General features: G+C 41.4%; 2 protein-coding genes across 8 annotated transcripts in view; one reads left to right on the plus strand and one right to left on the minus strand.

Annotated features, from left to right (window-relative positions):
• Positions 1-6,790: 6,790 nt before the first annotated feature.
• Positions 6,791-15,916, plus strand: ECSCR (endothelial cell surface expressed chemotaxis and apoptosis regulator). Of its 2 annotated transcripts, XM_081872920.1 has the most exons (7): positions 6,791-6,926; positions 8,685-8,732; positions 9,758-9,883; positions 11,760-11,858; positions 13,162-13,198; positions 15,013-15,095; positions 15,778-15,916. In XM_081872920.1, exons 1-7 carry the CDS (start codon positions 6,869-6,871, stop codon positions 15,807-15,809), a joined length of 483 nt encoding a protein of 160 aa, XP_081729046.1. In that variant the 5' UTR covers positions 6,791-6,868; the 3' UTR covers positions 15,810-15,916. The 2 variants fall into 2 exon arrangements, with proteins under 2 accessions (XP_081729046.1, XP_081729047.1); XM_081872921.1 differs by lacking the exon at positions 11,760-11,858.
• Positions 15,917-17,506: 1,590 nt separating this feature from the next.
• The window catches only part of FAM193A (family with sequence similarity 193 member A), a 52,918-nt gene continuing 43,297 nt past the window's right edge, over positions 17,507-27,127 (minus strand). For all 6 annotated transcript variants that reach the window (XM_081872620.1, XM_081872619.1, XM_081872618.1 and 3 more), the window contains 5 exons: positions 26,527-26,713; positions 24,826-25,056; positions 23,136-23,925; positions 21,957-22,038; positions 17,507-18,273 (listed from right to left, as the gene is read on the minus strand). In XM_081872620.1, the coding sequence (XP_081728746.1) occupies positions 18,180-18,273; positions 21,957-22,038; positions 23,136-23,925; positions 24,826-25,056; positions 26,527-26,713 (1,384 nt within the window). In that variant the 3' untranslated portion in view covers positions 17,507-18,179. The remainder of the gene's footprint in view (positions 18,274-21,956; positions 22,039-23,135; positions 23,926-24,825; positions 25,057-26,526; positions 26,714-27,127) is intronic.

Raw genomic sequence — 27,127 nt, forward strand, 5'->3', positions numbered from 1 at the left:
CACCGGCATTGAAAGGGGATGCCCTTTACCTGGAGTCCTGTAGAAGTGCGAACTCAGCCTGGTGCAACCGGCCCATCCCCAGTGCAGGTGTAAAGGTGACGGTCAGGACAAAGCCTTTTTGCCTCAACCTGCTCCTTCCTCTTAGTGGCAGAGAGGCATAGGCAGAGAGAGGAATAGGGGTCAATCGGAACCTGGGAGGTAGTTATCTCAATCCCCAGCAAGTCAGGAACGCTATCAGCAACAGATGAGAAAGAGAGCATTGAGAGTTGAGCTGGACTGCAGTTAGCTAAACTGGGATGTCGCTTTGAAGCTACTGTAGACGTTCCTCTCTCGGAATCTGACACACAGTGGTTATATTTGCTTAGAGGAGTGCCTGTTTGCCTCCAGTCATTCTGCTTACGTGTTTGCAAATGAAGCAAATAGTATAAAGTCTATATTGTAAATTCCCCCTGTTTACTAGACCATGCTCATGCCAATCAACCTTCTGTGGTTCCAGCTTTCCTGAAATATATAGGGAAGGTCTAACTGCCAGCAAATATGGTGACTGTATATTGCAATACAGAATTCTTCACTCTCTCCTGCTTTTAAAGGGGAACATACATGTAATTTTATGTATGTCTCAAATCATACTCCAATGACATATCTATACAGAAACTGTCAAGGTTGAAATAGGCTTTAATTTAAATCTAAAATAACCAGAATTTTATTCTGGAATGTAAATATCCTAAGGAAAAACAAAATAAAAAAATTCCTTCCAGTAGCACCTTAAAGACCAACTAAGTTAGTTCTTGGTATGAGCTTTCGTGTGCATGCACACTTCTTCAGATACACACGAAAGCTCATACCAAGAACTAACTTAGTTGGTCTTTAAGGTGCTACTGGAAGGAATTTTTTTATTTCGTTTTGACTATGGCAGACCAACACGGCTACCTATCTGTAACTATCCTAAGGAAGTAGCTTGTAAATGAACCTGGGGTAGCACAGTAGAGCATGAGAGTCTTAATTTCAGGGTTGGGGGTTTGAACCCCACATTGAGCAAAAGATTCCTGCCTTGCAGGGGGTTCGACTCGATGGTCCCTTCCAACCCTACGATTCTATGATTTTATGATTATCCAGCCATCCTTTTAGACCCCTTCCATGCTACACCCCTGCCTCGTTCCTTACCTTCAGCTTGGCTTCCAAGGAGATTGGCAGTGATACTGAGGGTTGCTAAATATAATGAATATTTTTATACATAAGAGAAAGCTCAAGCTGAAAGAATATCTGCTTCTTTTCGGCTAACGGGCTTAATGATGAAGAGATTTGGCTGCATTCGCGATTGGCGGTTACTGGGAATTTGTCCTTCAATCAGAGTAAAACCTTAATCCAGAAACCTAAAGATTAAGCTTCCATCTGTGAGTTTACCATCTGTAAACTCAATAATGCTCTACTGCTCCCTGGTCCTGTATTTGGATGCACCCAGGGGACAGGGCTGTGCGTGGGGTGCCCCTTGGGAGCGACCCCTGCCTGCTTTCGGGATTGGTGCAGGCAGCTGTTGCGTCCTTCTCCCAGTGCCCTCCAGGCAAGCGCCCTGCGCCCTGGCCCAGTGGCTGCCAGCAGCCCCCCCCCACTGGTTTTGTGGATTTTGACCGCCTTGATATGGCCAATGCAATGCAGCGGGGCTGATACACCACTGCCAAATTAGCTGGCAACAAGTACTTTGAACAGCAGCTGTTTTTCTGAAGATCAAGAAGCTAAAAATAATTCCTTCATGCAGTATTGCCCACTGGACTTACATACCCCCCAACCCTTCTATTTTCTCTGATGAAAATAGGTACATCCTATTCCATAATAATAATAATAATTTTACTATTTAAACCCCACCCATCTGACTGGGTTGCCCCAGCCACTCTGGGTGGCTTCCAACATATATAAAAACATTAAACATAAAAAGCTTTCCTATACAGGGCTGCCTTCAGATGACTCAGGGGTCAGATAACTCCATACCCTCCAACTTTTCTCTGATTAAAATAGGGATGTCCTGGGAGGAGCAGGACATTGCTGGATCAAATCAGAAACCAGTATGACTTCTGTAAATTCCAGATTGTCCCTGGAAAATAGATTGCACATGTCGGACGGAGAAGGAAGCATTTTGTTGTGTATCCTGTTTCTGACTCAATGCGTCCATGAAGTCTTCAGAAAGAGACAGAGAACAGCAATCCTGTGCCAAAGTTTTGCAGTGAAAATCCTGCATTTTGCAGTGCCCCACAAACTTGGTAATTTATACATCAAACATGGGGTTCATACTTAGCATTAACTATGAACCCCAAAATTTGGGATCCCTTCCAGACTGGTGCAGTTTTTTGCAGCGAAAACCCTGTGTTTTGCAGTACCCCACAAACTTGGTAATTTATACATCAAACATGGGGTTCATACTTAGCATTAACTATGAACCCCAAAATTTGGGATCCCTTCCAGACTGGTGCAGTTTTTTGCAGCGAAAACCCTGTGTTTTGCAGTGCCCCACAAACTTGGTAATTTATACATCAAACATGGGGTTCATACTTAGCATTAACTACAAAACCCAAAATTTGGAACCCCCTCCAAACTGATGTCAAACTTTTGCTGTTGTTTTGTAGCGTTTTGCAGTGAAAACCCCACATTTTGCAGCACTCCACAAACTGAGCAATTGCTACAAACCCGGTGTTTACTCCAAACTGGTGCCTGACTGAAATGCAGACTGGTGTACAAACACATTCTTGGTAAAAAAGAAAAACTCCATTTTTTATTGTATGATAAGCTTAAAGCACACATATGTTGAAGATGCTCCAAAGGGCACTCCATGTTAGTCCCCTTGGGAAAGAGAACTTGCAAATTAATACTTTCAAATATGTCTGGTAAATTCAAATTCTTGGTAATGGCTCCCCTCTCCATTTTATTTTATAATTCAAATCCTACAGGTGACCTTCCATGAGCAACTTTCTTGATCTCTGGTTCCACAGTCACCAAAAAATTTCCTGTAGGTATTCAGGAACTACACTGAATTCCTCTTACAGATAGGTATCTGAAGAAGTGTGCATGCACACAAAAGCTCATACCAAGAACTAACTTAGTTGGTCTTTAAGGTGCTACTGGAAGGAATTTTTTTATTTTGTTTTGACTGAATTCCTCTTTAGTGGAGTGGAAGAGCTGGGGGGGGGGGATCACAGATAGCACATGGGTAGACAAGTCTAAAAAGAGCATGACACAAATTTGTTCAGCCTTCTAGCGGTTATGGTGGTTCATTTACCAGATGACCTTTTGGGTCCCCTCCAAGTCTTCAATTCTATGATTCTATGGGGGGTTTTTTTTGGGGGGGGGGTAATCCTGATGCATATTTTGCTTTAGGAGGCTAAAATTGGTCAGAATCGAGTGTACACTTCCATAATTAATGTTAAATACATTACTTCTAGTGCACCCCACTGCAAATATGGCCATGAAACCTTCATCCCCAGGCAGGTGTGGGGGACTCCCTGGTCCTGAATGGAATAACTGTGTGCCAGAAGGACCAGGTGCACAGCTTGGGAGACATTTTGGATTTACAACTGTCCAAGGAAGCACAGGTTAATTCTGTGTCCAGGGCAGCCATCTACCAGCTCCATCTGGTTTAAGGTTCTGGTTTTAACCTTCAAAGCCCTATACGGCCTAGGGCCCTCGTACCTACGGGACCGCCTCTCCTGGTATGCCCCACAGAGGAACTTACGGTCTTCAAATAAAAACACCTTGAAGGTCCCAAGCCACAGAGAGGTTAGGCTGGCCTCAACTAGAGCCAGGGCTTTTTCGGCTGCGGCTCCAACCTGGTGGAACGCTCTGTCACAAGAGACAAGGGCCCTGCAGGACTTGACATCTTTCCGCAGGGCCTGCAAGACAGAGCTGTTCCACCAGGCCTTTGGTCAGGGCGCAGCCTGACTCCCTCCTTTGGCAATCTTTACAAAACTTTAGTTTATGGTTGCCATCAATTTTGATTTTAATTCATTTTTATAATGTTTTTATAATGTTGCACTGATTTAGTGTTGTTAGCCGCCCTGAGCCCGGCTTCGGCTGGGGAGGGCGGGATATAAATAAAATTTATTATTATTATTATTATTATTATTATTATTATTATTATTATTATTATTACACCGGCTGAGATCCTCACTGCCTGCGCACTGTCTCGCCAGAGTGGTACATGCCCTGGTTATCTCCTGCTTGGACTTTTGCAATGCACTCTATGTGAGGCTACCTTTGAAGGTGACTCCGAAACTACAACTAAATCCAGAATGCAGCAGCTAGACTGGTGACTGAGAGCAGCCGCCGAGACCACATAACACCTGTCCTAAAGGATCTGCATTGGCTCACAGTATGTTTCTGAGCACAATTCAAAGTGTTGGTGCAGTCCTGGCCAGGAAGTTTTTGGTGTTTGATATTTTATTATGTTTTTATACTGTATGTGCTGGAAGCCGCCTATAGTACAATTTTCCATGTATTGTTTACACAGCACATTTGTTACTGTGGCTGATACTTCTTGCACATGATTATATATAACACTCAGACCCAGATGAGACAATTTATCTATATATTTTTTCTTGAGTGACAGTGTGAATCTTGAGACCTATATACAGTGCGAGGGGTGTTTCTCTGAAACATGAAGTACACTCTGAGCATTTTCTTTTCTTTCACATTTGATGCTGTTAGATTGAAATTGGAGGATGAAGGTTTTATGGTCATATTTGCGGTGGGGTGGACTGGATGACCTTTGGGTATCTCTCCCAAGCCTTCAATTCTATGATTCTATGGGGGATTTTTTTTTGGGGGGGGGTTAATCCTGATGTATATTTTGCTTTAGGAAGCTTAGTTTGGCCAGAATCGAGTATACACTTCCAGAGTTAATACTAAATACTGGTGAATGAGCCACCAAAGGTGCTAGGGCCGTGAAAATTTGTGTCCTGGGCTTCATAAACTTGTCTACCCACGTACTGAAACCAAAGTGGCACATTGGTTGCCAGATGTGAAATATGTTGGCATTATTTTCAGCTCTCCCACCCCAATATTTACCTCTGTAAAGATTACAATATTTCAGTATTGCTGCCTTTAAAATTTGAGTAACTCTTGAATGGATGCCATTAAGCTATTTATCTCTCAGACAATTTGACAAAGGATCACCAATCTTAGCCATCATTCAATAGGAGCATATTCTTACAACCCTAAATTTGTAATACGGGAGAGTGGAGAATTAGGGAAGGAACTCTGTTAATGAAAGCACAAAACTACTGTGTTGCTATCTTCCCAAAGACTTAATTTTACAACACATTACAATTTATAAATTGTGTTTTAATCTTACAAGCTTTAAAAGATGAAATCTGTGCACATAAAGCTCACACATTCCCCAGACTGTTCTGTTTTCATTCACTCACCACACATTATGCTTCTGCCATTACTAAGGAATCACTCAATTTGTGGGGTGCTGCAAAATGAAGGGGTTTTGCTGCAAAACTGTTGCCATACTTTGGCACTGCTTTAGAGTGAATCACACAATGTTGTTTTTTTAAAAAAAGTTTTTATTAGTTTTTCAATATTCCCCCAATAATAGCCAAATTATAACACTATCAATTAATTCCCAATTAATACAATTATTCAGATACCAATCAACTTCCAATTAATACATTTTAATTAAAGTGGCTCCCCGCATGGTGGATTGGATGCATTTCCGATCTTATATCACTGCATTCCATGCTCTTATTAATTTCAGTTATAATAACAATCCCTTAATCAATGGCTGCATAATTAATGATTTCCATTTGTGTTGTTATATAAATTTATAAAACTTCAAGTGAGGAACTCAAACCACAGTGGAACCTCGGGTTGTGGACGTAATCCTTGATGGAGGCATGTCCACAACCCGCAGCATTCACATCCTGAAGTGGTGTGTCTGCGCAGGTGCGATTTGGGGCTTCTGTGTATGCGCGAGCGGCGAAACCCGGAAGTAACCTGTTCCGGTACTTCCAGATTTCCCGCAGTCCGCAAGCCGAAAACACGTAAACTGAAGCGTCCGTAACATCTGGTATGACTGTACTATCTTTGTGCTGTCCTGCGCATGAAAACTGTTATGCCCATGGAGATTCCTTCTGACCATAAATGGTGTTGTTTCTTTCACTTCCCAGCGGATGTCGTCTCCCATTGTGACTTGGGGCGGAAGTGAATCTTGAAGTTTCTCGAAGGTCTTATCTCTCCACTCTGAATCACACAATGTTGGGTTCTAGAGTAATAGCAATGACCCCCGGTTTGAATATAGTAATTGCTCCGCTGGTGGGGTGCTGCAAAATGCAGGGGTTTTGCTGCAAAAGAACTGCAAAACTTTGTCACAGGTTTGGAGGAGATTCCAAATTATGGGGTTCATAGTTCATTTGCCTCAAATGGAGAGTTTTGAGGACTGCACAGGGAGAGACAGCAAACACTCTGAACAGAATGATTATATTCCAAAAGCACCAGACTGCTAAACTCTGCACACAGGCCAATAGTCCTTCTTTCAAAACAGAGATCAGCAGTAAGGTTAAATATTCCTGTGCACTTATTTTCATTCATTTTCATTCCCCACAAATTTCTCGTAAGCGTAGAGACTCCTCACAACAACAATACTGAAATTTCTTTTGTGGCCGGTAAATTCTGTTTCATTTCCTTTGGAACTATAATGGGCAAGAGAAGTATTCCACAGCGTCAGTCCCCTTGTTGACTCAGTCTGCTTCCTTCTATTCTTTAACAGGAAGCTCTTGGACAATCAGCACATGCAGACAAACTTCTCTCCTGGTTGTTTTTTGTTCTCCCAGACTGCAGAATGGACAGAGCTGCAAGTTTCTGAGGAGTGGAAGACATAATGATAGCTTTACATTTTTTGATGTTTTTCTGGTTATGTGATTCTGTTCTTCTTCAAGGTAAGATACTTTATTGCCCAGTTCTATGCAAGTCTGAGGGGAAAGTTCCAATGGGGCTTATGATTGCCACCTTAATCCTGTTCAAATGGAGGGCAATGGTGAGTTTGTGTTTTGAATGGATAAATTTCAGTCCTTGGCATCTACAGTTAAAATCTCAGGCTGCATGGCCGCAAAAGATTTCTCTCTGCCTGAAACTCTGGGGAGCTGCTTTCAGTCAGTGTACACAATGCTGAGTAAGATGAATCTAATTCAATATAACACAGATTTATCAATTCATCAAGGAGCAAAGTAAAGCAGTTCTCACTCAGTATTCATGCAAATCTAGTTCCTTTGGCTGAAAGAGGTGCAGATCTTTTAACAAATCTGGCTCTAAAAAACTGCATTCCTGTTGTGCAATACATATATTTCAGAGTTTAAGGATTACAGATTGACTAGGGCCTTTAATACACAATTTCTGTAACAAAGGTGTGGCTGTTTCACCAAAAGGACAATGGTGCCTGTTTTGTTGAAGAAAAGCTGATGGAACTGCTAATTAAAACAAAAGCTGAATGAATATATGATGTCTGGCTCCGGCCTGGTGGAACGCTCTGCCTCATGAGAGCAGGGCCCTGCAGGATCTGATTTCTTTCCGCAGGGCCTGTAAGACAGAGTCGTTCCGCCTGGCCTTTGGCTTGGAGCCAATTTGATTCCCTCCCTCCTTCCCTCTTTTTTTTTTTCCTTTTCCTTCTCCTCCTGCGATGAGGCTACATTTTAATATTTTAATGTTCCATTATTTTAATGTTGTATTTTATTTTTGTTTTTAAGTTTGTAATCATCCACCTTGTTTTTATTATTGCTTGTAAGCCGCTCTGAGCCCGGCCTTGGCTGGGGAGGGCGGGGTATAAATATAAAAATTATTATTATTATTATTATTATTATTATTATTATTATTATTAGGAAAACAACATAATTCTTCATCATTTTTGGGGGGTTAAATTATACTGAGTGTACGCAGGATACACTGATGGATAAAGCGAGGATGTGCTGATGACTAAAATACAGAGGGAATTCCATGTCATTCTCTTCCAGTTGTTCCAGCTATGCAAGGAGTGTGGTTTGCCAGATTTAAAGATCCCTGCTCTCTTGCCCACATGCGCTGTTCTGGGGGTTCTCCCAAGCCCACAGAGCCAGTCTGAGCGCAGAGGCACAGAGAAGAGGAGGCAGGGAAAAGCCTCATTGCATAAGCAGAAAGTCCTTGTGGAGGGCCTACACTGTCAGAGAGCAGATGCAATGGGCAGGATTCAACAAATGAGACCCGTCAGCGGAAGCCCTGCAGAAAGGCTTCCACTTGCGCAAGGCGGCTCCTGTGTGCCCCCCCCCCGCCCCATGGGTGCTGCAGGGACCAGAACCTAATCCCTAACCCTGGATTATTATTAACATGCTCTGATTAGTATAGAGGGAACTTTGAGGGCCTGTTTTGGCCATCTAATGTCAGTATGTAGACTTGAAGGAGATCAGTACATGTGAATTGAGATGTTGAGCTTTCTGTTGAGGAGCAAGACATTAGGACAGATTTTACTGAACTGAATTCAGATATTTAAGATATTTAGCTAACGTGTGGGGGGGCGGGAAAATAGGCATTAGCAACAAATGGGTCACTTGGAGGTAAAATTGGCCATATAGCCTTTGTTTTGGATGTCAGATAATGTAGCAAAACCAACATGTCCCCACAAAAGATATATATCCTAACTGCTCTCCTATTTTCCGATTTGCCCGTAGAGTCTGTGCCCAAGAAAAATGGAAGCTTCATCCAGCCATCCTCAGCAGGTAGACCCTCTACAATTACCCTGCTATTAAAAGGCTTTACCTTTTCAATGAGTTCCAGTAAAGTGATGAGGGAACCCTTTGTGTGATCCTGATGGAGGGCAAGGGCAAAATATCCGTGATGGCTCTTTATCCTCCCTTTCATCTCCAACACCTGTACTCAGGATTATTTACAGTGGGCAGATCCTTTGGTAGGAAAATGCCAGACCATCACCTCTCATTTCAGCATGCTACTATTATGCATTATAAACAAGTAGCTCTCAGCATCCTGTGGTAATGAATGTTCTTATATTACAAAACTGATTGTTGCTTGATTTAGGTGAGAAATGGAATTTAAACCTATTTTTGCTAGGTCAGATGCAGTCCCTTTGTTCCATACAGCTAAATTCATAGTGGCCAAAAAGGTATTTTTGATGGTCAGTGGATTTTATGCCTTGTCTTGTTCTTGTTCTGCATTGCCATTTCCTTTCTCAGAGAAGAGAGCGGTTTTTCCCTAACCCTGACTGGTTTTTGGATATTTTACTGTGCATATTTATGCAGAACACATGTAAGGGTACTGAGACAGGAAAGAAGTTGGCGTGAGCACACTGGCTGTGCCCTGGGTCTCCTTTGTCCTCCATATACTAGGCGTAGCCATGCTTGTTAGGCAGCTGAGGCAAAGGATGCTGATGCTGGACAGGAGGAGAAGCCATGCTGTGCTGAGGCCAGTTGGGTCCTCCCTCTCCAGCCAGCCGCCTGCAGCACTGGAGTCCATTCAACCCATTTCATTGTTTATAGCCAATGCCCATTACAGTATAAACCACAAAACATGCTATCCAATCAAAAAGGCAGTTAATCTATAAATTTTCAAGAAATCTATCATTGTCTAATCTTTTTTTAAAAAAAAAAACTTGGGAATGCAATGCTGTTTTGAGTCAGGAAAAAAAAGTCAGTCACAAAGGTAGTAGTAGATGCAGGGTCTTACCCCAATCCTTTGCCTCTTCATTTGAATCCGCCTCTCAATGTCTCTATACCTTCCTATTTCTTAGTTTCCACAGGTATATATAACGGGGCCACCTCTCCCACGAAAGGTCTCCTGTATGTAAATACAGATTTTCTCACTATCCCTTCCCCTACAGAAGAAAAATCAGCAGCACTAACAGTGGCAGCAACTGGTGAGTAAAGACATTAAGATGAGGTGTCACAATTTTGGACAGAAAGTAATAAGACAGATGTGTTTAAAGGGTGCCAGCATTAAATATTTTTCCAAGTATTTTAAAAATATTTATATCTTACGGAAATCAGTATTCTGATTATACCTCCACACTCTTGCCCCCAAAGATCACCTTATCAGTAGTAGTTTGTAGAGCTTAGCAAAAAAGAAGTCAGGATTCACGAAGCAGCATTCAACTACAAAATTGCAATAGCACAACACGACATCCTTCTTGCCCCACACATGCCCTGCACTGTCCCAAAAATGTCTCCAGAGGCAGGGGTGTAGTGTGGGGAGGGCCGGGGGGGGTCATAGTTCAGGGCACATGGTTTTCAGGGGGGGTGAGTCAGGGCCCCCCCACAGGGATTCCTGCCCTGCCTGCTGCCGGAGGTCTCTGGCTCCCAGAGCCCAGTCTTGCCACTGCGCCCCCGGCCCCCTCACCAAGGGCTCCCCCCACACGGGTGGGCAAGCAGCGCAATACATCCCCGCACCTGTTTGGCGGTGGAGCGGCAGGTTTTGTTCACCCTCTGCACCTAGCCCCTGGTCCTGCCTGGTGCGCACACACACACCGGGCGCTAATAAAGGATGCAATGCTACTATCCAGAGGGATGGGGGAACACTGTTTTGCATAGAACCCATAGTATTTGTTAATTTTAATTTTGTCAGATTCATTCTCAAATGTACTTAGAGTGCCTAATTTAACTTCCTGCAAAGTGTCCCAAGAATGTATGAGCTCCTATGAACACTTACCTGGGAGTAAAGAACATAAGCATATCTAGAATAAAATTATAAATTATCTGGAGGAAGGACAGAACACAAATAGAGGAGTTGAGTACAAATGGCTGACTGCCACTTTCTTGTTCTACCCATTCTGAAAGGACCTCAAAAGCAGTGTGGGTGAGGTGTGGTTGCATTAGCTGAGAACACCTTATACATTAGGTGCCCCACAAACTATTCTCTGGGTACACTGTCTCAAAGGTACATCAAGTCTTTTCAGTTATTCCATTCCACATATACACTTAAAACATGGAGAGAGAGCCCGATGTGGTGAACCCTGCTGGCCTCATCCCTGATGTGCACGTTTTCAAGGGAGCCTATTTGCAAACAAATGTGCATATCCAGGCTGTCCACTCAGCTAGGAAAGTACTGGGTTTACAGATTGCAGAGAGCATGTGTGAATAGGCTGTCCTTTATAAATGTCACATTGAATGCACGGAAATTGGTGGACAGGGCTGACAGAGCAATCACTCATGAACACACAAGGCCATCCAAATCTCTGCCACATCACCACTTTGCACAATGCTGCTGTGCTGTCCAATACCGATAGCTCTTCCTGAAAGAACATGCACCATCCTATTGCCACAATGCTGGCACTTGGCAGTAGTAAAGAATTTGTCACTGCAGTGTACTGGTACGTTCCAGCTGTTACAGGGCTGCCAGTGAAATTTCTTCTGGGGCATTTGTTAATAGGCTTAAGAGAATTTCTGGTTATTCAATAACTCTATTTGATGTCCAGATACAGTAGATTAAAAAAATATGCAGACTCTACATTTTTGAAACATTATGACTTCCTGCACTTGTCTCTGCTCCCACCTGGATTTACAGAAATTTATACCCTCCCTAGACACTAGACAATCACATCAATTGTTGTATTGGGATGCTCTTGTTGGCTGTCCTTAATTGTGCTCCCGCCCATTTTTAACTACTTTGGCAAGTTTGGGTTTTAAGTAGTGATTGGCAGCACTGTCAACACTATTTGTTGTCACTGATTCTAACAGATGTTGAATGGAAAACTACCAATGGCTGCCATTATGGGTCTTGTTTTCCTCGTTATCCAGGTGTTATCAGCTTCATTGCCATTCTGGTGGTGATTGTAATTATCCTGGTCTGTGTGGTCAGCCTAAGATTCAGGTGTCATCACTGCAAAAATGTGGAAGGTATTAAACAGTGTGTGTCATTGTTTTAATAGCCCTGAAGTGGTTATATTGTATCCGAGTCTCCATTTTATCCACTTAATATCCACCTTGCAATTGTCTGCCATGGACTTGGTTCACTATCCACATTTCTTGACTTTGATTCTCTGCTTAGCTCTTGTTCTGTGTTCTTTCTTGGGTAAAATGCTTCTTGCCCAACCCTTCTTCTTACAAACATTTTGCTCAAGATAATTCCATAATGCCCCACTTTCCGGTTTGCAGGCCGGTTGTAATTTATAGTCTCAAGCTTCCTGGGTTTTTCCCTTCCTTTCTTCACTTTTAACCTTCTTCACTTCTCAGGTTCTTGATGATGCCACTTGAACACTCTTCCTTACTCACTGCCTTCACTCAATTTCCTTCAGCTTATATACTTTATTTATGTCCCACCTTACTTCCAAGGAGCTCAAGATGACTTACATTGTGCCTCACAACACCCCTTTGAGGTAGGTTAGGCTGAGAGACTGTGACTAGCCCAATGAGCTTCATGGCTGAATGGGAATTTGAACCCAGGTCTCCTGGGCCCTAGCCCAACACTCTAACGGCTACACTGCACTGGCTCTGCATCCATGTCGTGAAAAAGCCAAGGTGTAAGCTTGCTCCACAGTTGATTCAAGTTCATGTTTGGTCCTACCTTATTATGTCTTCCCTCACTAAACATATTTGTTTTTTAATGTGCTCTCTTTCCTATACCCCAAATGTGTGAACATTTCTTCTTGATTAAATTGTATTCTATCCACTTTCTTCTTATTCTTCTGACAGAACTTCTTCACATTTCTGATTTTAAACCCAGTTCAACTTCTAATCACTTCTAATCTATATGCTCATCTTTCAGCTTGACCACCTACTTGTTTTACTGATATAATTCCTTCTCATCCGTTATTCCATGTGTCATATTTTAACTTACCCTTGTCCTCTGGAACTTTACAATTCCAGCTAGCACCAACAGGAGCAAATAGCAGCTTTGGAGGAGCAGTTTCCATCATGACTGCTGCAGGGGAGGAAAAGGTTAAATACTCCTCCTTTCCTGCCTGCTGTGATCCTTATCATTGATGCACACACCAGCGACTGCTATTTGCATTTTTTTTAACGTGCACATTAATTGCAAAAATAAGCATGTTAACACATCTAGCTGGGTCCTCTGGACATTCTTTCTGCCTCTTCCAAGATATGCTTTTATTTGAATTATAAATGAGGACTAAATTAAAGGCAGTATATTATTTGTACAAATCTTTTAGTGCGTATTATTAATGGATTTTTCTCTTTGTAGATAAACAAAAACCTCAACATCCGATTGTATCTTACAGGTAAAAAAATACGTTTTAGAATTTTTTCTTCTTACTAGTTGCTGTCAAGCTGCAGCTAGTTTTGTTTTTCAGCTACTAACTTTCAGAGTGGCTGTGATCCTTGTTGACTAAATCAGGTTGGTCAAAACCTTTATGTGAGCTGTAATACAACTTTGGGTTTTAATGCATGAAAAGGGACATGGTCAACAGTGGACAGCTACAGCCAAAGTACTGCATGTCTGGGGCCCTGCTGTCCTGGAGGCTCTAGGTATTGCTAAACCCTTAGGAATGTGTGGCTGCAGAGAGGGACGCCAAAGAATAACAATCAGAAACAATCCAAAACACAGGAACAGTTCAGAGTGCCACAGCAAGAGTAAAGTTACACATCAGATTAAACAAGAGCCAGTGTGGTGTAAGTGGTTAAGAGCGGGAGATTCGTAATCTGGTGAACCGGGTTCGCTTCCCTGCTCCTCCACATGCAGCTGCTGGGTGACCTTGGGCCAGTCACACTTCTCTGAAGTCTTTCAGCCCCACTCACCCCACAGAGTGTTTGTTGTGGGGGAGGAAGGGAAAGGAGAATGTTAGCCGCTTTGAGACTCCTCCGGGTAGTGATAAAGTGGGATATCAAATCCAAACCCTATCATCACACATTTACACAAGTGTCACTAGGTTCGATCAGACTGACTCTTTAGTGAAGGTATTTAGAACTGCAGCCTTACTATTTATGCAGTGGTTTGCAAAGCATAATCTCAGCAATAATTACAACACTGTCGTAAAGGTATGCAGGTATCACTCCTATGCTACTAACTTTGATGTAACCCACCGAAGCTTGCCTAGGACGACTGTATGGAGTTTATGGCTGAGCCAAATGTTTAGGTACATTCATAGGATATGGAGGGATAAAGTGATCTGGTCTGGGGTGATGGCAACTAGTGTAGTTGCCCAGGGCATCCACCAACATGGCAATGCTTCTCAAATAGTCACTATAATTTCATTTAGAGATGACTTTATAGTCATGTGCTTTGAAGACAGAGAAAATGCTTGCTTCATTGCTCCCTATTGCCCTCAGCTATTGATTATTATGACACTAAAGTAATGGAGCAATGTTTAATTATAGTTGTACCTCGGAAGTCAAACGCTTTGGCTCCCGAACGCCACAAACCCGGGAGTGAGTGTCCCGGCTTGCTAATGTTATTTGGAAGCCGAATGTCCGACACAACTTCTGATTGGCTGCAGGAGCCGTGCCTTGGTTTCTGAATGTTTTGGAAGTCGAACGGACTTCCAAATGGATTCCATTCAACTTCTGAAGTACGATTGTACTGTAAAATCACATTTCTTATTAAGCGAGTGTGGGGATTGAGGAAGAAGGGACTTGTACAATCAAAGTTTGATGATCTACTTTCCTAGCAGCAGAGAAACACCACACACAGCAATGAGTCCGCCTGGCTGCTTGGTTAAGTAAAAGAGAGATGGTAAGAAATGATACTAACACCAATAAAAGCACATCCTGCATAAACATTACAATATGTCCCACTACATTAAAATATTTCTAAATCCCAAGCAATAGATTTCAGATTTAGATGAAGCTTCTTAAGTTGAAACTCCATAAATGGACAGAAGGATTAAAGTCTTTAGAACATTTACTGAGCAAAACATGCTGTGGCTTTTGTTCATAGCATTGGCAGAATGAAAGTAAAGAACAAGCTACACATCAGTGCTTCCTAATCCACTGAGATGTCTAGCTCTTCAGTGTTAGTCACCTGCAAGGAAAAACACATTTTCTCATGAGGTAGCCAGATAAAGTAACATTGGATGCATCCTCTATTTTTGGGCAGCTGCTCTGATGCTGAAGCTGCAGTTGGCAAGAAAAATGTCATGCTGGTCTCCATGAAAGACTTAAACATAAGCAACAGCCAAGGTAAGGTGTAAGGGTTGGGGAAACCCAAAGGTTTTCTATTTAATAAGCAAGTCTTAGTGGGAGTGACTAATTAGAACCCCACTATTTATAAAAGCAAAAAAGTATTGTAAGTGACTATTCCCCAGGAATAAAACACAATTATTTCCTGTGACTCTTTTAGATTATTTTGGGGATTGTACTTTATTATGATAACTGACTTAAAAAAGAATTATAGCAAGGCATTAGATTCCTATTAAACCTGTCCTAAGACTTCTGCTCATATGGCCACACAAGTGCGTGCCTTGAACCTTGTAGCTTATGTTTAATTCTAGCAAGCTATTTATCATTTGTATAGTACCTAGAATTTACTAAGCATTGTACTCATTAAATGAAGACACTACCTGTACTGTTTAGAAATTTATAATGTAAAAGACGTGATGCAAAAGACTTAACTCCCTGTGAGTTCAGATTCAAGAAGATACTGCTTTGGTCTATACATGATTCCCTTTAGACAATTGTCCCATGCAGACAGCAGAAGGATTGTACTTTAGATAAAGTTGTTGTTTTTTTGGGGGGGGGGAGAGAGGGGTGATTACTTTGTTTAAACCCTGATCTAGGCACAGAACCCAAAGAGTAAGGTTTATTTTACATTCTGTACCTAGAGCTCTGAGGCCTTCTAATTTTGCCATGTTGGTTTTTCCAGGTGCTGCAAAATGTATTACACATGAAAATTGAAGAAACATTTTTAAAATGTGTAACTTTATTTTTAATCAATGTGGGGGAATGCTGTAAGGTATTTGTTATTCTCTTTGGGATATAAACACATGAAACTGCTTTGTAAATCAGACCAATGATTAATCTAACCTAATATTGTATACTCTTGACTTATGGTGACTCTCCAACGTATCTGATCCTTTAAATGCAAATACTGGATATTTTACCTGGAACTGTTGTCTCCTAAATGCAAAACATGCACTGTACTATTGAGGCATGGTCCTTCCCAGCTGTGGTTTTCAACTGGCCAAGAAACCTCTATTTTTTCTTTGAATAGTACTCATATTGATGGGGGGGGGGGAATAACCAGTCACTTTTGCCTTACTCTAAGTTCATTTCATTGTGGTCGTTGTTAATTTGGCATATTTTAATTTCAATGGAGCACACAAAATATATTTCTCAGGAGAAGGAAGGAGGGTGCAGACAGCCACATTTTAATGCACAAGCAACTTCTCATTTGCTTACCTGTGCTGGAAGCCTTGTCCTTGCATCCCCAGCTGCAGAAGTGAGCTTGAAGTTCTTGGCAGATGCTTGTGTTTGAAATCCTGGGCAGAGAATCTGAAAGGGGAATCTGAAAAGATAAACATCACCTATCTGCCCTTTATTATTTGTGTTTATCTTGGCTGTTGAGTTGCCTTTTTATGCAGAGCTCCCCATCATCAAAGTCCCCTCTTGAGTATTCTTGAATTGGTGGCCAAGTGATGTCTTAATGTCTGAGAGCAAAGTTCCCTGGCTAGGTTTTTTATATTCCTGGTCATGCATTTCTAACAGTTGCAAAGAATCCTGTCTTCAAATGCAGCTGGAGAAGGGTTTGGAGGGAGGGGGATCTTCATTAACTTTCTTTCCAAAGGTAACATCACACCATAGTTGTGGGCAGGACCAACCTTCTGAGTGAGCATAACATCCTGTCGAGCTTTCTTTCCTCCACTGTGCTAGAAGGCTTATATTAGATGTAGAAATATACTGCTCCACCAGCAGAGTGCTGTGCTCAACCAGCACACAGAGATGTGACAACGATAGCAGGTATGAGATGGGTTCACACTGTTTCAAGGATTATACAGTGGTGCCTCGCAAGACGAAATTAATCCGTTCCGCGATTCTCTTCGTCTAGCGGTTTTTTTGTCTTGCGAAGCAAGCCCATCGACGGCTTAGTGGATTAGCGCTCTTATCGGCTTTTAGCAGCTTATCGGCTTAGCGGATAAGCAGATAAGCAGCTTAGCGGCTTAGAAAAAGGGGGGGGGGAGGAAAAAAAACCCGCAGGAACTCGCAAGACATTTTCGTCTTGCGAAGCAAGCCCGTAGGAAATTCGTTTTGCGAAGCACCTCCAAAACGGAAAATTCTTTCGTCTAGCGAGTTTTCCATCTTGCGAGGCATTCGTCTTGCGGGGCACCACTGTAAATTAATTCAGGTACTATACCAATTACATTATTTGCTTCTGAATTGCTGCCTCTGTTGCAGTTGCAGTTCAACAACCTAATCATAACAGCTAACATTTTTCACAGCTGTTATTTGTTAGCGATTTTTGCACAATGTTTCCCCCAGGGTAGCTGTCCAAACACATAAAAACAAAAACTACATGAACCCTCCCTCATCTATAACACACCAACTTCCCACCACCATCTACCACGGCAGCAATGAAACACAAAGCAGAGCATGAGTCTTTTGTGATTACTAATGTATTCCATCTTTCAACAAGAAAGGCATGATCTTAATATTATTTAACAATATGTTAAAAAATCAGCCAATAGGCTTCAGCGTTAATACAGTTATACAGTTTTACTGATTTGATATGCAAGTACTCATTTGCTAAACTTCCTCTTGCAAGTATTTTTACACAAGCTGGCTACAAATTGGGAATCAAAACACAAATTGCTTAACTTGTACATTCTCAACAGTAGATTGTGAAAAACAAAAGTAAATGCTTGTCCCAAAAGAGGAATTTTCTCTATGACAATTTCTTTAAAGAAGTCTATAAGGAAAGAGCAAAACTAGTTGGATTCATTGCTCTGTTTAAAGGACAAGTCATAGCAAAATGGGAAAAGCCAAGGTATCTCCAGAAACTGGAAACATGCTGTTGTTCCAATTCCAGCAACTGCAGACTATAGTCAGATAAGTCTCATTCACAGACTTCAATCACAGAAACTAACATATGTAGTTAGAAAGCAGCAATTCTGCAGCCTTCTAGCATAATCAGGGGAAAGGCTAGATGACCAGTGAAGATCCACACAGCACTGCTAATGAAGGTATTTGTCTCAAGGCCACAGCAGTTCTCAGCACAGGGAGTGCAGTTAGTAATTAGATCCCACAACATTCATATCCATGTTATGTCCTTTAGTGGACAGCAAAGGTAGCTTTCTTCAAGCTAAAGTTGGACCAATTGATGGAAAGTCTTTGCCTTGTCTGTCTGGCAGAATCCAAGCAGAATCTGTAAAGGAAATATGTGTAAAGGAAATCTAATACACACCAAGGAAGTATATATCATCATGTCTATATTACAATTTCCTTTGATAATTATTCGATTTCTAATTATATAAAATGTACCTTGTTAATACTTGAGCAGAGTTGCTTAAACTTCAGCTAAAAGAGAGTGCATTAACACCCACCCTAGGGTGGAAGAAGGCTGAAAGATTTGACATGATAACTAATGTTGTATTTTTTATATATATATATATATATATATATATATATATATATATATATATGACTTCTTTTAAAGTCAAAATTGCTATTCACAGTGGGGTAAGGTTTAGATACCTTTGTCTGCATTTTGCAATGAGCAAATGTGGCAAGTCAGTAAGCAGAGCCAATGCTTCTGGCCCCTCAGCTCTGGCTCATTTCAAATAACAGCTGCTATTAAAATGTGTTGCTGACTGAGACCTAGAGGCTACGAACCAATGTTTAATCTCATTTGATTGTGCTGAAACAGGGATGGGGACTTTGTGGCCCTCCAAATGTTGCTGCACTTCAGCTCCAATCAGCCGCTGCTAGCAAAGCAAGTGGGAGTTGGAACTCCAGCCACATGTGGAGAGCCACGGGCTCCCAACGCCTGGGCTAAGAGGCCCCAAGGGTGGCACTAATGTGAAAATGATGACCCCTCATATTGGAATTTGATCTCAGTTCTACTGCTGACTTCATTAACCCTGCTAACAGTGCCTGATGCCCAGTGCTCATTTTATAGTCTTTGGAACCTAAACATTGGTGCAACTATGCATGCATTTTTATATATGGAGCAGAGTTCAATGACTCAGTCCCAATGATTAAGCTTACAATGTTCTTTTAGATGCAGTACTATTTGGGTACAACTTCAAATCCCTACTCTGCTTTCTGCTTGGACAAATCATGCTTTCAGTATACCTACCTCATAAATGTGTTGTGGAAAAAAACATATATGAAGAAGGTGCATGGTTAACACATGTGGGATGAAAATATTTGTATTTTTCGATTCAGCCAGATTTGGTATTACAGAAATGGAAAGACTGAACAATACAGCAGTGGGCATATGCGGCCACCCTCTCATTTGCTGCAATATATAAAAGTAGTTACTAGGGTAGGTTTCTGCTTTGCGAGTTTTAGTTTGTCCATTCTCTGTTTCTGTAACAGTGCAGAGAACTGAAGTTATGGGCTACTTGTGAATAAAGTGTGCTTTGTAGTTAAAAAGCAAAGTATTCACATGTACTAAATGGAGCTGAACCCATAAGCCTTTCACGGAAAGTAAGAAGGGGAGCATTTTTATTTTATGAGTCCTTCTAGCTGCTTAGAAAAGAAGGCTGCTACACTTGAAACTTGTGCACAGTTTCATCAGTGGCGGCAAATCTGGGAAGACTCCTAAGAGATACTGACCCACTTTTTAAAATAAAAATGCTACTAAATGCTACTAACAAAATAACAGATGAAAATAAAAAGAAAGCACTCAGCAATGGTTGATATGTATTATAATGAAAAGTCTTAATCTGTTGAAAGTCAGAAGGGAAAACTGTTGAACAATATTTTTAGCCTAATTCTAAGTGAATTAGTAGAATAATCTAAATTGAAATAAGGTCTGAGATGACTAGTAACAGCTTGTGGCATCTCAGATGTTAAAAAAGAGACACCGTGCTTTTTTTAAAAAAAGTGGGGATTTTGATGTCAGTCTGTATCTATTTTGGCCTTCAAGTTGATTTCTATATATGTTTTTATTGTTAAATCGATCGAGGATGTTTCATGGAAAGTGATTCATAAGTAAAATAAAAGAATAATAAAATTGACTTCAAACTCTTTACTGGTCAAGCATTTAATGTCTGTTTTTGTATGGGAAGCAAGTGTCTATTTATATATTAGAAGGGTGTGTTGATAGATAAGAGAATAAATGCATGCATGTATTCATGTACCCATGTTTGGGTGGCTGAGAGGTGGTGGGGGCTGGATGGTGAAGAGATGGGCCTCATGGATGCATGAATAAGAGGAATGGCTGCACTAATGGATGGAGTATGACATGGAATCATAGAACTGCAGAGTTGAAAGGCACCCAAGGGTCATCTAGTCCAACCCCCTACAATGCAAGGATCCTGCCCCCTGCTGTCTCTGGGTGGGTATTACCAAAATGATGTTTTGTACACCACATTCACCCAATGACCTAGAACCTCTGAAAGGAGGAGGCTAGTGTTTCCCCTGTTGCAAGAATATGAAATAGTCTTAGAGCATCTTGCAAGTTTGGGCAGAGAAAAACGTTGAGCCTTCACAAGATTTATGATGAGAACGCCTCAGCTGAAACTGTAAGGCACGGGTGGGCAGATCTCAGGCTTGCAGGATCTACTGTGTTTTAAATACAGTGGTACCTTGGTTTTTGAACAGCTTAGTTCCGGAACAATTCAGAACCCGAATGCTGCAAACCCGGAAGTAGGTGTTCTGGTTTTTGAATTTGCCCCGGAAGCCAAATGTGCTCCTGAGCATCCGTTTTTACTGTTGCACAGCAAATTTCAGTCCCCCGCATAGTAATTAAGCCTTTTTTCTTCTTGCGTCTGCCCTTGCGCCACTCATCTGCCGCCCCCCCCCGTAATTAAAGCCTTCCGTTTCTGATTGCAGTGTTCTGAGGTGATATTTGGTGCTTTTGTTTTTGCTATTTTTTTGCGTTTTTGTGGCTTTTTCATTTTTGTGACTGTGGCTTGTTTTTCGTTTTATGATTGATTGTGTGACTGCGGAAATGGATAAAAGCCCTCCATCCAAACAATGACTATCATGTGCAGGTAAGGAAAATGATTAATTTTAATATTTATCATCTACACTACTGTCTTATTTATTTTATAGTACAGAACATTGATTATTTCTTTCATTTTATGGATCAATGGTCTTGTTAGATAGCAAAATTCATGTTAAATTTCTGTTTTAGGGGTTGTTTTTAAAAGTCTAGAATGGATCAATCTGTTTTGCATTACTTTCTATGGGAAAGTGCGCCTTGGTTTTGGAACGCTTTGGTTTTGGAACGGATTTCCGGAATGGATTAAGTTTGAGAACCAAGGTACCACTGTACTACAACCCCAAGAGTCACCAACTGGTTCACTTGCCTGAGCTGCTAAGAATCAACATGGAGACTTCTGCCTGCAAGTTCTGCCCAGAATTTGTTATCAGTGCCACAATAAAGGCCACGAGTTATTTTATGGAAAAAATCCACTCCTGTTCCCACCCACCAAGGCATTATTTCCCAGCAAACCTCTTTTTTTTTTCTTTTGCAAGGTGAAGGGAGCTTCTTAGTTGCTGCTATTTTAGACATTTGAGAATCACAAAGCTTAGCTGATCTACTTCAAACGGCCCAGAGATGTAGCTGAAGTTCTTAACCTACCTTCTGTTGTGAGGATGTTTGTCCTTATTTTAAGGCAAGTAAACACAACTTGTGATCCAGGCCCCCAGAAGCTCAATCTACCACTTCCATTTGTTGCCTGTCTAGCGCACTTCTTAGTTGATCTCAGTATCAATGCCCTGAACACTCTGTTCCACCAGTAGAGAGTGTTGCCTGGGCACAAGCATACCTCAACAGAATGCAACCCTAGATGCTATTTAGCTATGCCTAAAACCAGTTGGGAGTTTTTATTTGGGCCATAATAGCAACAAGACAGCCATATGGCACTTACTTACCTTTTAAAATGTTCAACTTCCCGCTCAGTTTCATCCATTTCCACACTGTCTAGGTCAACATCTTTGGGCAAAAACACATCATCTGCAAAAAACACGTTGTAAAAACAAGATTATTTTCAATTACCTCTTTTCCCAAGGAAACAAATGGAAACATGCAACCTGAAGTAATTAAGCCTTTTAATCTGGTATAGGATATTGAAGAACTTTGGTCTTTAGAACTTAGCCACATTCTTAAGTTTAAGTTGGGGACTTCTGTAACGTGACCAGTGACCACTGAAATAGGGCCAGCAAAAGGCACCCTAAGGCAGAGGTGGGGAGCCACCAACCTATTAGGTAACTCTGGTGTGCAGAGTCTTCCCATTTTGCCAGGTATTCTCCGCCACAGCAGGAATCTTCTGTTAGGGCCAACAGAAAACTATGTTCAAGTGCAACTGCAGCACTGGAGGGGAAAGCAGACTCCTCTTTCCTCATGTGCCACAATTTCCCCACCAAAAATCACCCCACCCCCGGGTGACAAATAAGCTTGAAAACAGCTTTCTATTTATGTCAATGGAAGGCTGTTTTCAAGAATGTGGTGAGTGGGAATCTGCATGAAGATCGCACCTGGAGAGAGAAATTCCCTTTCCCTTGCCCCAGCTCCAATCTCCATGAAAATCACAGCCCCATCCTCCAGCATTTAAGGCTAGGAAAAGAAATTCTCATATGCTTTTTTCAAGCTTAGTTGCTGAATGGAGTATGAATGAGAGAGGAGGGAAGCCAGATTGTGTTGTTCTTTTTTAAAAGTTGGTGCCTATGCACTGGGGGTGTGCTTGTGTGTTGCACAAGATATAATTTCATAAAAAAGAGACTGTTGTACACATACGACGCTGCCTTGTAATGAGTCAGACCATCAGGTCCATCTAATTTAGTATTGTCTGCACTGACTTGCTGAGGATCTTTGCGGTGTGAGAGAGAGGCCTTTCTCAGCCCCACCTGGAGATGACAGGGGTTGAAGCAGGGATCTTTCCCATGCAAATCATGTACTCTACCCCTCCCTGAGCTACAACACTTCTCAACTGAGCACAGGAGGCGACTTCTCAGTTTCAGGATTATTTCAGATAGTCCTCAATGTGACCAGAGATGTTTTGGAAGCATTAAACTATTTAAAATACACAACTAGCTAATGAAATAGAGGCTTACCAATTGAGGAGTTCCCTTTGTCACTTTTCTTTTTCTTATTTTTCTTGCTCTTGCCTTTTGGCTGTGGAGATTCTTGTAGTAGAAGCTTATTATGCAGCTGTTCATTTGGAAATAAGGAGCCTCTCACAAAAGGTGACTTTGTCACAGGATTAATTTGCTTTGCTTTATTTGTGCTTACTTTTTTCTCCTCTTTTTTGGAGACGGCAAGTGACTGAAGTTCTGCCACTTTTATTTTAGAATTTATTTTGTTTTTTATTTTAGGTGGAGTCTGTATATCAGTTGCTTTGGAAGACTTTTTCAATCGTTGAGAAAACAGATCATTTATTTGTGTTATCTGCTCTTTGTTGTTATCTTCTGTGTGGTGATGCATTATGTTAAGAAGCAAAGAAAGGGGTTCATGTGATTTCGCAGTCATCTCTGTATTGAAAAGCAATTTTGAGTCTCTACCATTTATTGGATTTGATGGGTCAAAGCACTTTTCATAAACTGGCCCCTGTTCAACATGATCTGCATGTTTAGACAGTGATTCAGATGATGTTTCTATTTCATCAAGGAATTCATTCTGAATGTTTTCTGGGATGTCAGGGGAAGGCTTCATCATTACTTGACAATTCTGAGTATGCACCTGTACTTGTTGGCAGTTTATGCTGGTTCTCTCTTTCTTCTTTTTCTTAATGTGTTGTAACTCTTGTAGTTGTTGTGCCCCTCTATCTTCTTGCTGTTGCTGTTCTAGTAGCTGATGATGTTCCTTTTCTCTAGCTTTGGTTTCAATGTGGGCCTTTTCTTTTAACTGGGAAGACAACAGTTTACCTTTCTTACAATGGCATGAAGATTCCAAAAACGTAAGTTGATGTAGGGCTGGATTCAACTAACTGATCACACCAGAAGAAGCCCATGCAAGGACTTCAACTAGTGCAAGAGGACCTTCTCCCCCTCCCCCTCCCCCAATTGTCTCAGGTTAGGTGGGAAAGCCCTCAAAGCAGCACATGGAGCAAACATTTTCCATCAGGAAATCTGCTCAGCGCTGTATTTAATTCTTCCTGGAGATACAGAAATATAGTTTTGATATAGCTCATATAGCACACACTGGCTGCGATTCAACTAAATTTTACTGAGAGTAGAACCGTTGATATTAATGGACCTAACTTAGTTATGTTCATTAATTTCAATTAGTCTACTTAGATATTCCTGCCCACCTAGCAGTTTGAAAGCACGACAAAGTGCAAGTAGATAAATAGGTACCACTCCAGTGGGAAGGTAAATGGCATTTCCGTGCGCTGCTCTGGTTCGCCAGAAGTGGCTTAGTCATGCTGGCCACATGACCCGGAAGCTGTACGCCGGCTCCCTTGGTCTATAGAGCGAGATGAGCGCGCAACCCCATAGTCGTCCACGACTGGACTTTATGGTCAGGGGCACCTTTACCTTTACTTAGATATTAAAGCATTTGAACACAGTTTGATCTCCAAAAAGAGTCCAAAGTGGCTTTTAACAGCAGCAACAACAACAGTTTAAACAACCTACTAATAAAAACAAAAAGTAACAACGCAACAAGAGTTAAAAACTTAACACCCAAAAGTCATCTCTGAAAATAATTTTGTGAAACATCTTAAAAATAGTATTATCACCACTGAAACACCTTGAGTAGCTCATTTTCATGCCTTTCAATAAATGGCTACAAGTCTAGGCTTACCTTTTTTTGCTTATGCCTTGCTCTTTTGGCTGTCCGTGAGCTGCTTACTGGCTTAGTCTCAGGGCTGTTTATAAACTGCAGCAAGTCCTCTACTTTTCGATGATCAACAACACTTTCCCTATCTTGTATCAGCTCTGGTTGCCTGGGTTGTCCCTCTTTCTTCTTTGTTAGACGTAAGCGAAGTTTTTCTCTCATTTCAGCATAATTCCTACTAGTTGGTGCTGCTGGTGGCTAACAGAAAATTTATAAACTCATAGTAAATACTGAAAAATCACTTGAATTTTAGCATTCAGAAACAAAGGCAGTTAAAAAGATGTCCATATAGAAGAACTTTGCAAAACACAAATAATCAGGCTTAAGAGGCAGCATGGGCAGAGCTGCACAACTCCTTCCAGGCCCTTAAGGGCGGCCCAGCGTGGCTTGACAGCCCAGGTTAGGAGCTCTAATCAGCACAGGTGGCGGCTGTAGAGACATCCAACCTTGCAGGCTTCCTCTACTCATGTTGCCTCTGAAGGTGATCATTCATGCCTGAAGAGGACTCTAGCATAATGATCACAAGTGTTGTAAGAAAATACTTCAGGCCAGACATTAAGCTCCATGTAAATTTACAAATGCTAAGATTCAATTGTTGGAACGTCAAAATGTATGTAACAGAAATTTATGCTGCCCTAATAATGCATTTGCTAACAACTGCAAAATTTGTTAGAGCTAAAAATGGCAGAAATCCATGAATGCCTACAAAATTTGGATCACAAGAGTATGGGAAACAGCTAATTGCTCAAACTGAGTGAAATTTTGAGGTTAAGAGTTGGAAGGCAACACAGAGAAATACTTTTAGTTTTTAGAACATATAATTCAAACATGTATTTACAACTACAGTTGAACCTTGGAAGTTGAACGGAATCCATTCCAGAAGTCCGTTCGACTTCCAAAACGATCAGAAATGAAAGCACAGCTTTTGATTTGCTGTAGGACCAGAACTGCCACTTCTGGGTTTGCAGTGTTTGGGAGCCAAAATGTTCGAGAACTAAGGTACTACTGTAATTTTCAAAACTTTAAATTTAAAGTTACCGTATTTTTCGCTCTATAGGATGCACCCGACCATAGGACGCACCTTGTTTTAGAGGGGGAGAACAAGCTAAGCTAAGGAATAGGAAAGGACCAACATGCCACGTCAAGTCTTTTGATGCAGATAAAACCCATCCATTTATCCACCTGACTTTGGAATACAGGAAGACGTCTTATACCTAGTCAGACCACTGGCCCATCTAGCTCAGCACTGTCTACACTGACTGGCAGTGGCTCTTGAGATAGGAGCTTGTCCTAGTCCTCTCTGGAGAAACCAGGAATTCAGCCTCAGACCTTCTGTTCAGAAGCAGTGAGTCTCTCCCCCTGCTGTTGACTCTCCACAATGCCTAACATGAAGTGGGAATTACTGTATTTTTCTGTGTATAAGACTATATTTTCCCCCAATTTTTTAAAGTTTAAAATTGGGGGTCATCTTATATACAGAATGTTGCAATTATTTATTTCTGAATTTTGGGCTCAAAAAATAGGGGTCATCTTATACATGGAAAAATATGGTAGTTAATTAAGTCTGGCAACAGCAGTTAATTCAGTATGTTTTGCAAAGCCAAAGCAACAGTAGAGTGAAATGCAAGTGGCAGCACCTAAAAATAAAATCTGAGGTGGATTACTTACTCCTCCATGACCAAAGAATTCACAGTAGCAACAGTCACAGTATTTTCCTTCTTTTTGGTTTGTGGATGTTGAGGTACTAGAGCTATGCTCTGAGCAGCTATCTTCATCTTGGCTCTCCTCACCATCATACTGTTGATGGTTATATACACGGCTGTTCTCACAATGATGGCCTTCACAGTCAGGATCACTACAATAAAGCAGAAAACTGATATTTTAACCCAGTTTCTTAAATCAGTCTAGAAAGCAACAGGAAAACAATCAACCAAGTATAATACTCCATGCATATGATGAAGTGGGTCCTATTCTATACACTGGTGCCAACTCTAGGGGGCTCTGGGTGCCAGGGCACCCACAATTCTTTTGTGGGTGCTGAGCACCCCCACCGCGTGGCTCCGGTGCAACTTCTGGTTTCTACCAGAAGTCGCGTTGGAGGCCTGTAGTGACCTCTGAAGTGACGTACAAGACCCCGCGAAGCTATGGAAGCGACTAATAAAGTCCCTGATAAAGAGAATTGGCAATTTAAAATGATAGAATATGCATGGTTAGCAGGTCTAACAAGTAAAATAAGAGAGCAAGAAGATCTAGCATACAAAGAGTAGTT

The sequence above is a fragment of the Podarcis erhardii genome (assembly GCF_964252035.2).
Source record: "Podarcis erhardii genome assembly, chromosome: 8".
Classification (NCBI taxonomy): domain Eukaryota; kingdom Metazoa; phylum Chordata; class Lepidosauria; order Squamata; family Lacertidae; genus Podarcis; species Podarcis erhardii.

Coding starts and splice junctions, on each gene's coding strand:
- ECSCR (XM_081872920.1), top strand. CDS start 6,869: ATGATAGCTTTACATTTTTTGATGTTTTTCTGGTTATGTGATTCTGTT. Junction 9,884..11,759: donor ACTAACAGTGGCAGCAACTG/GTGAGTAAAGAC, acceptor CTCGTTATCCAG/GTGTTATCAGCTTCATTGCC. Junction 15,096..15,777: donor AAACATAAGCAACAGCCAAG/GTAAGGTGTAAG, acceptor TGGTTTTTCCAG/GTGCTGCAAAATGTATTACA.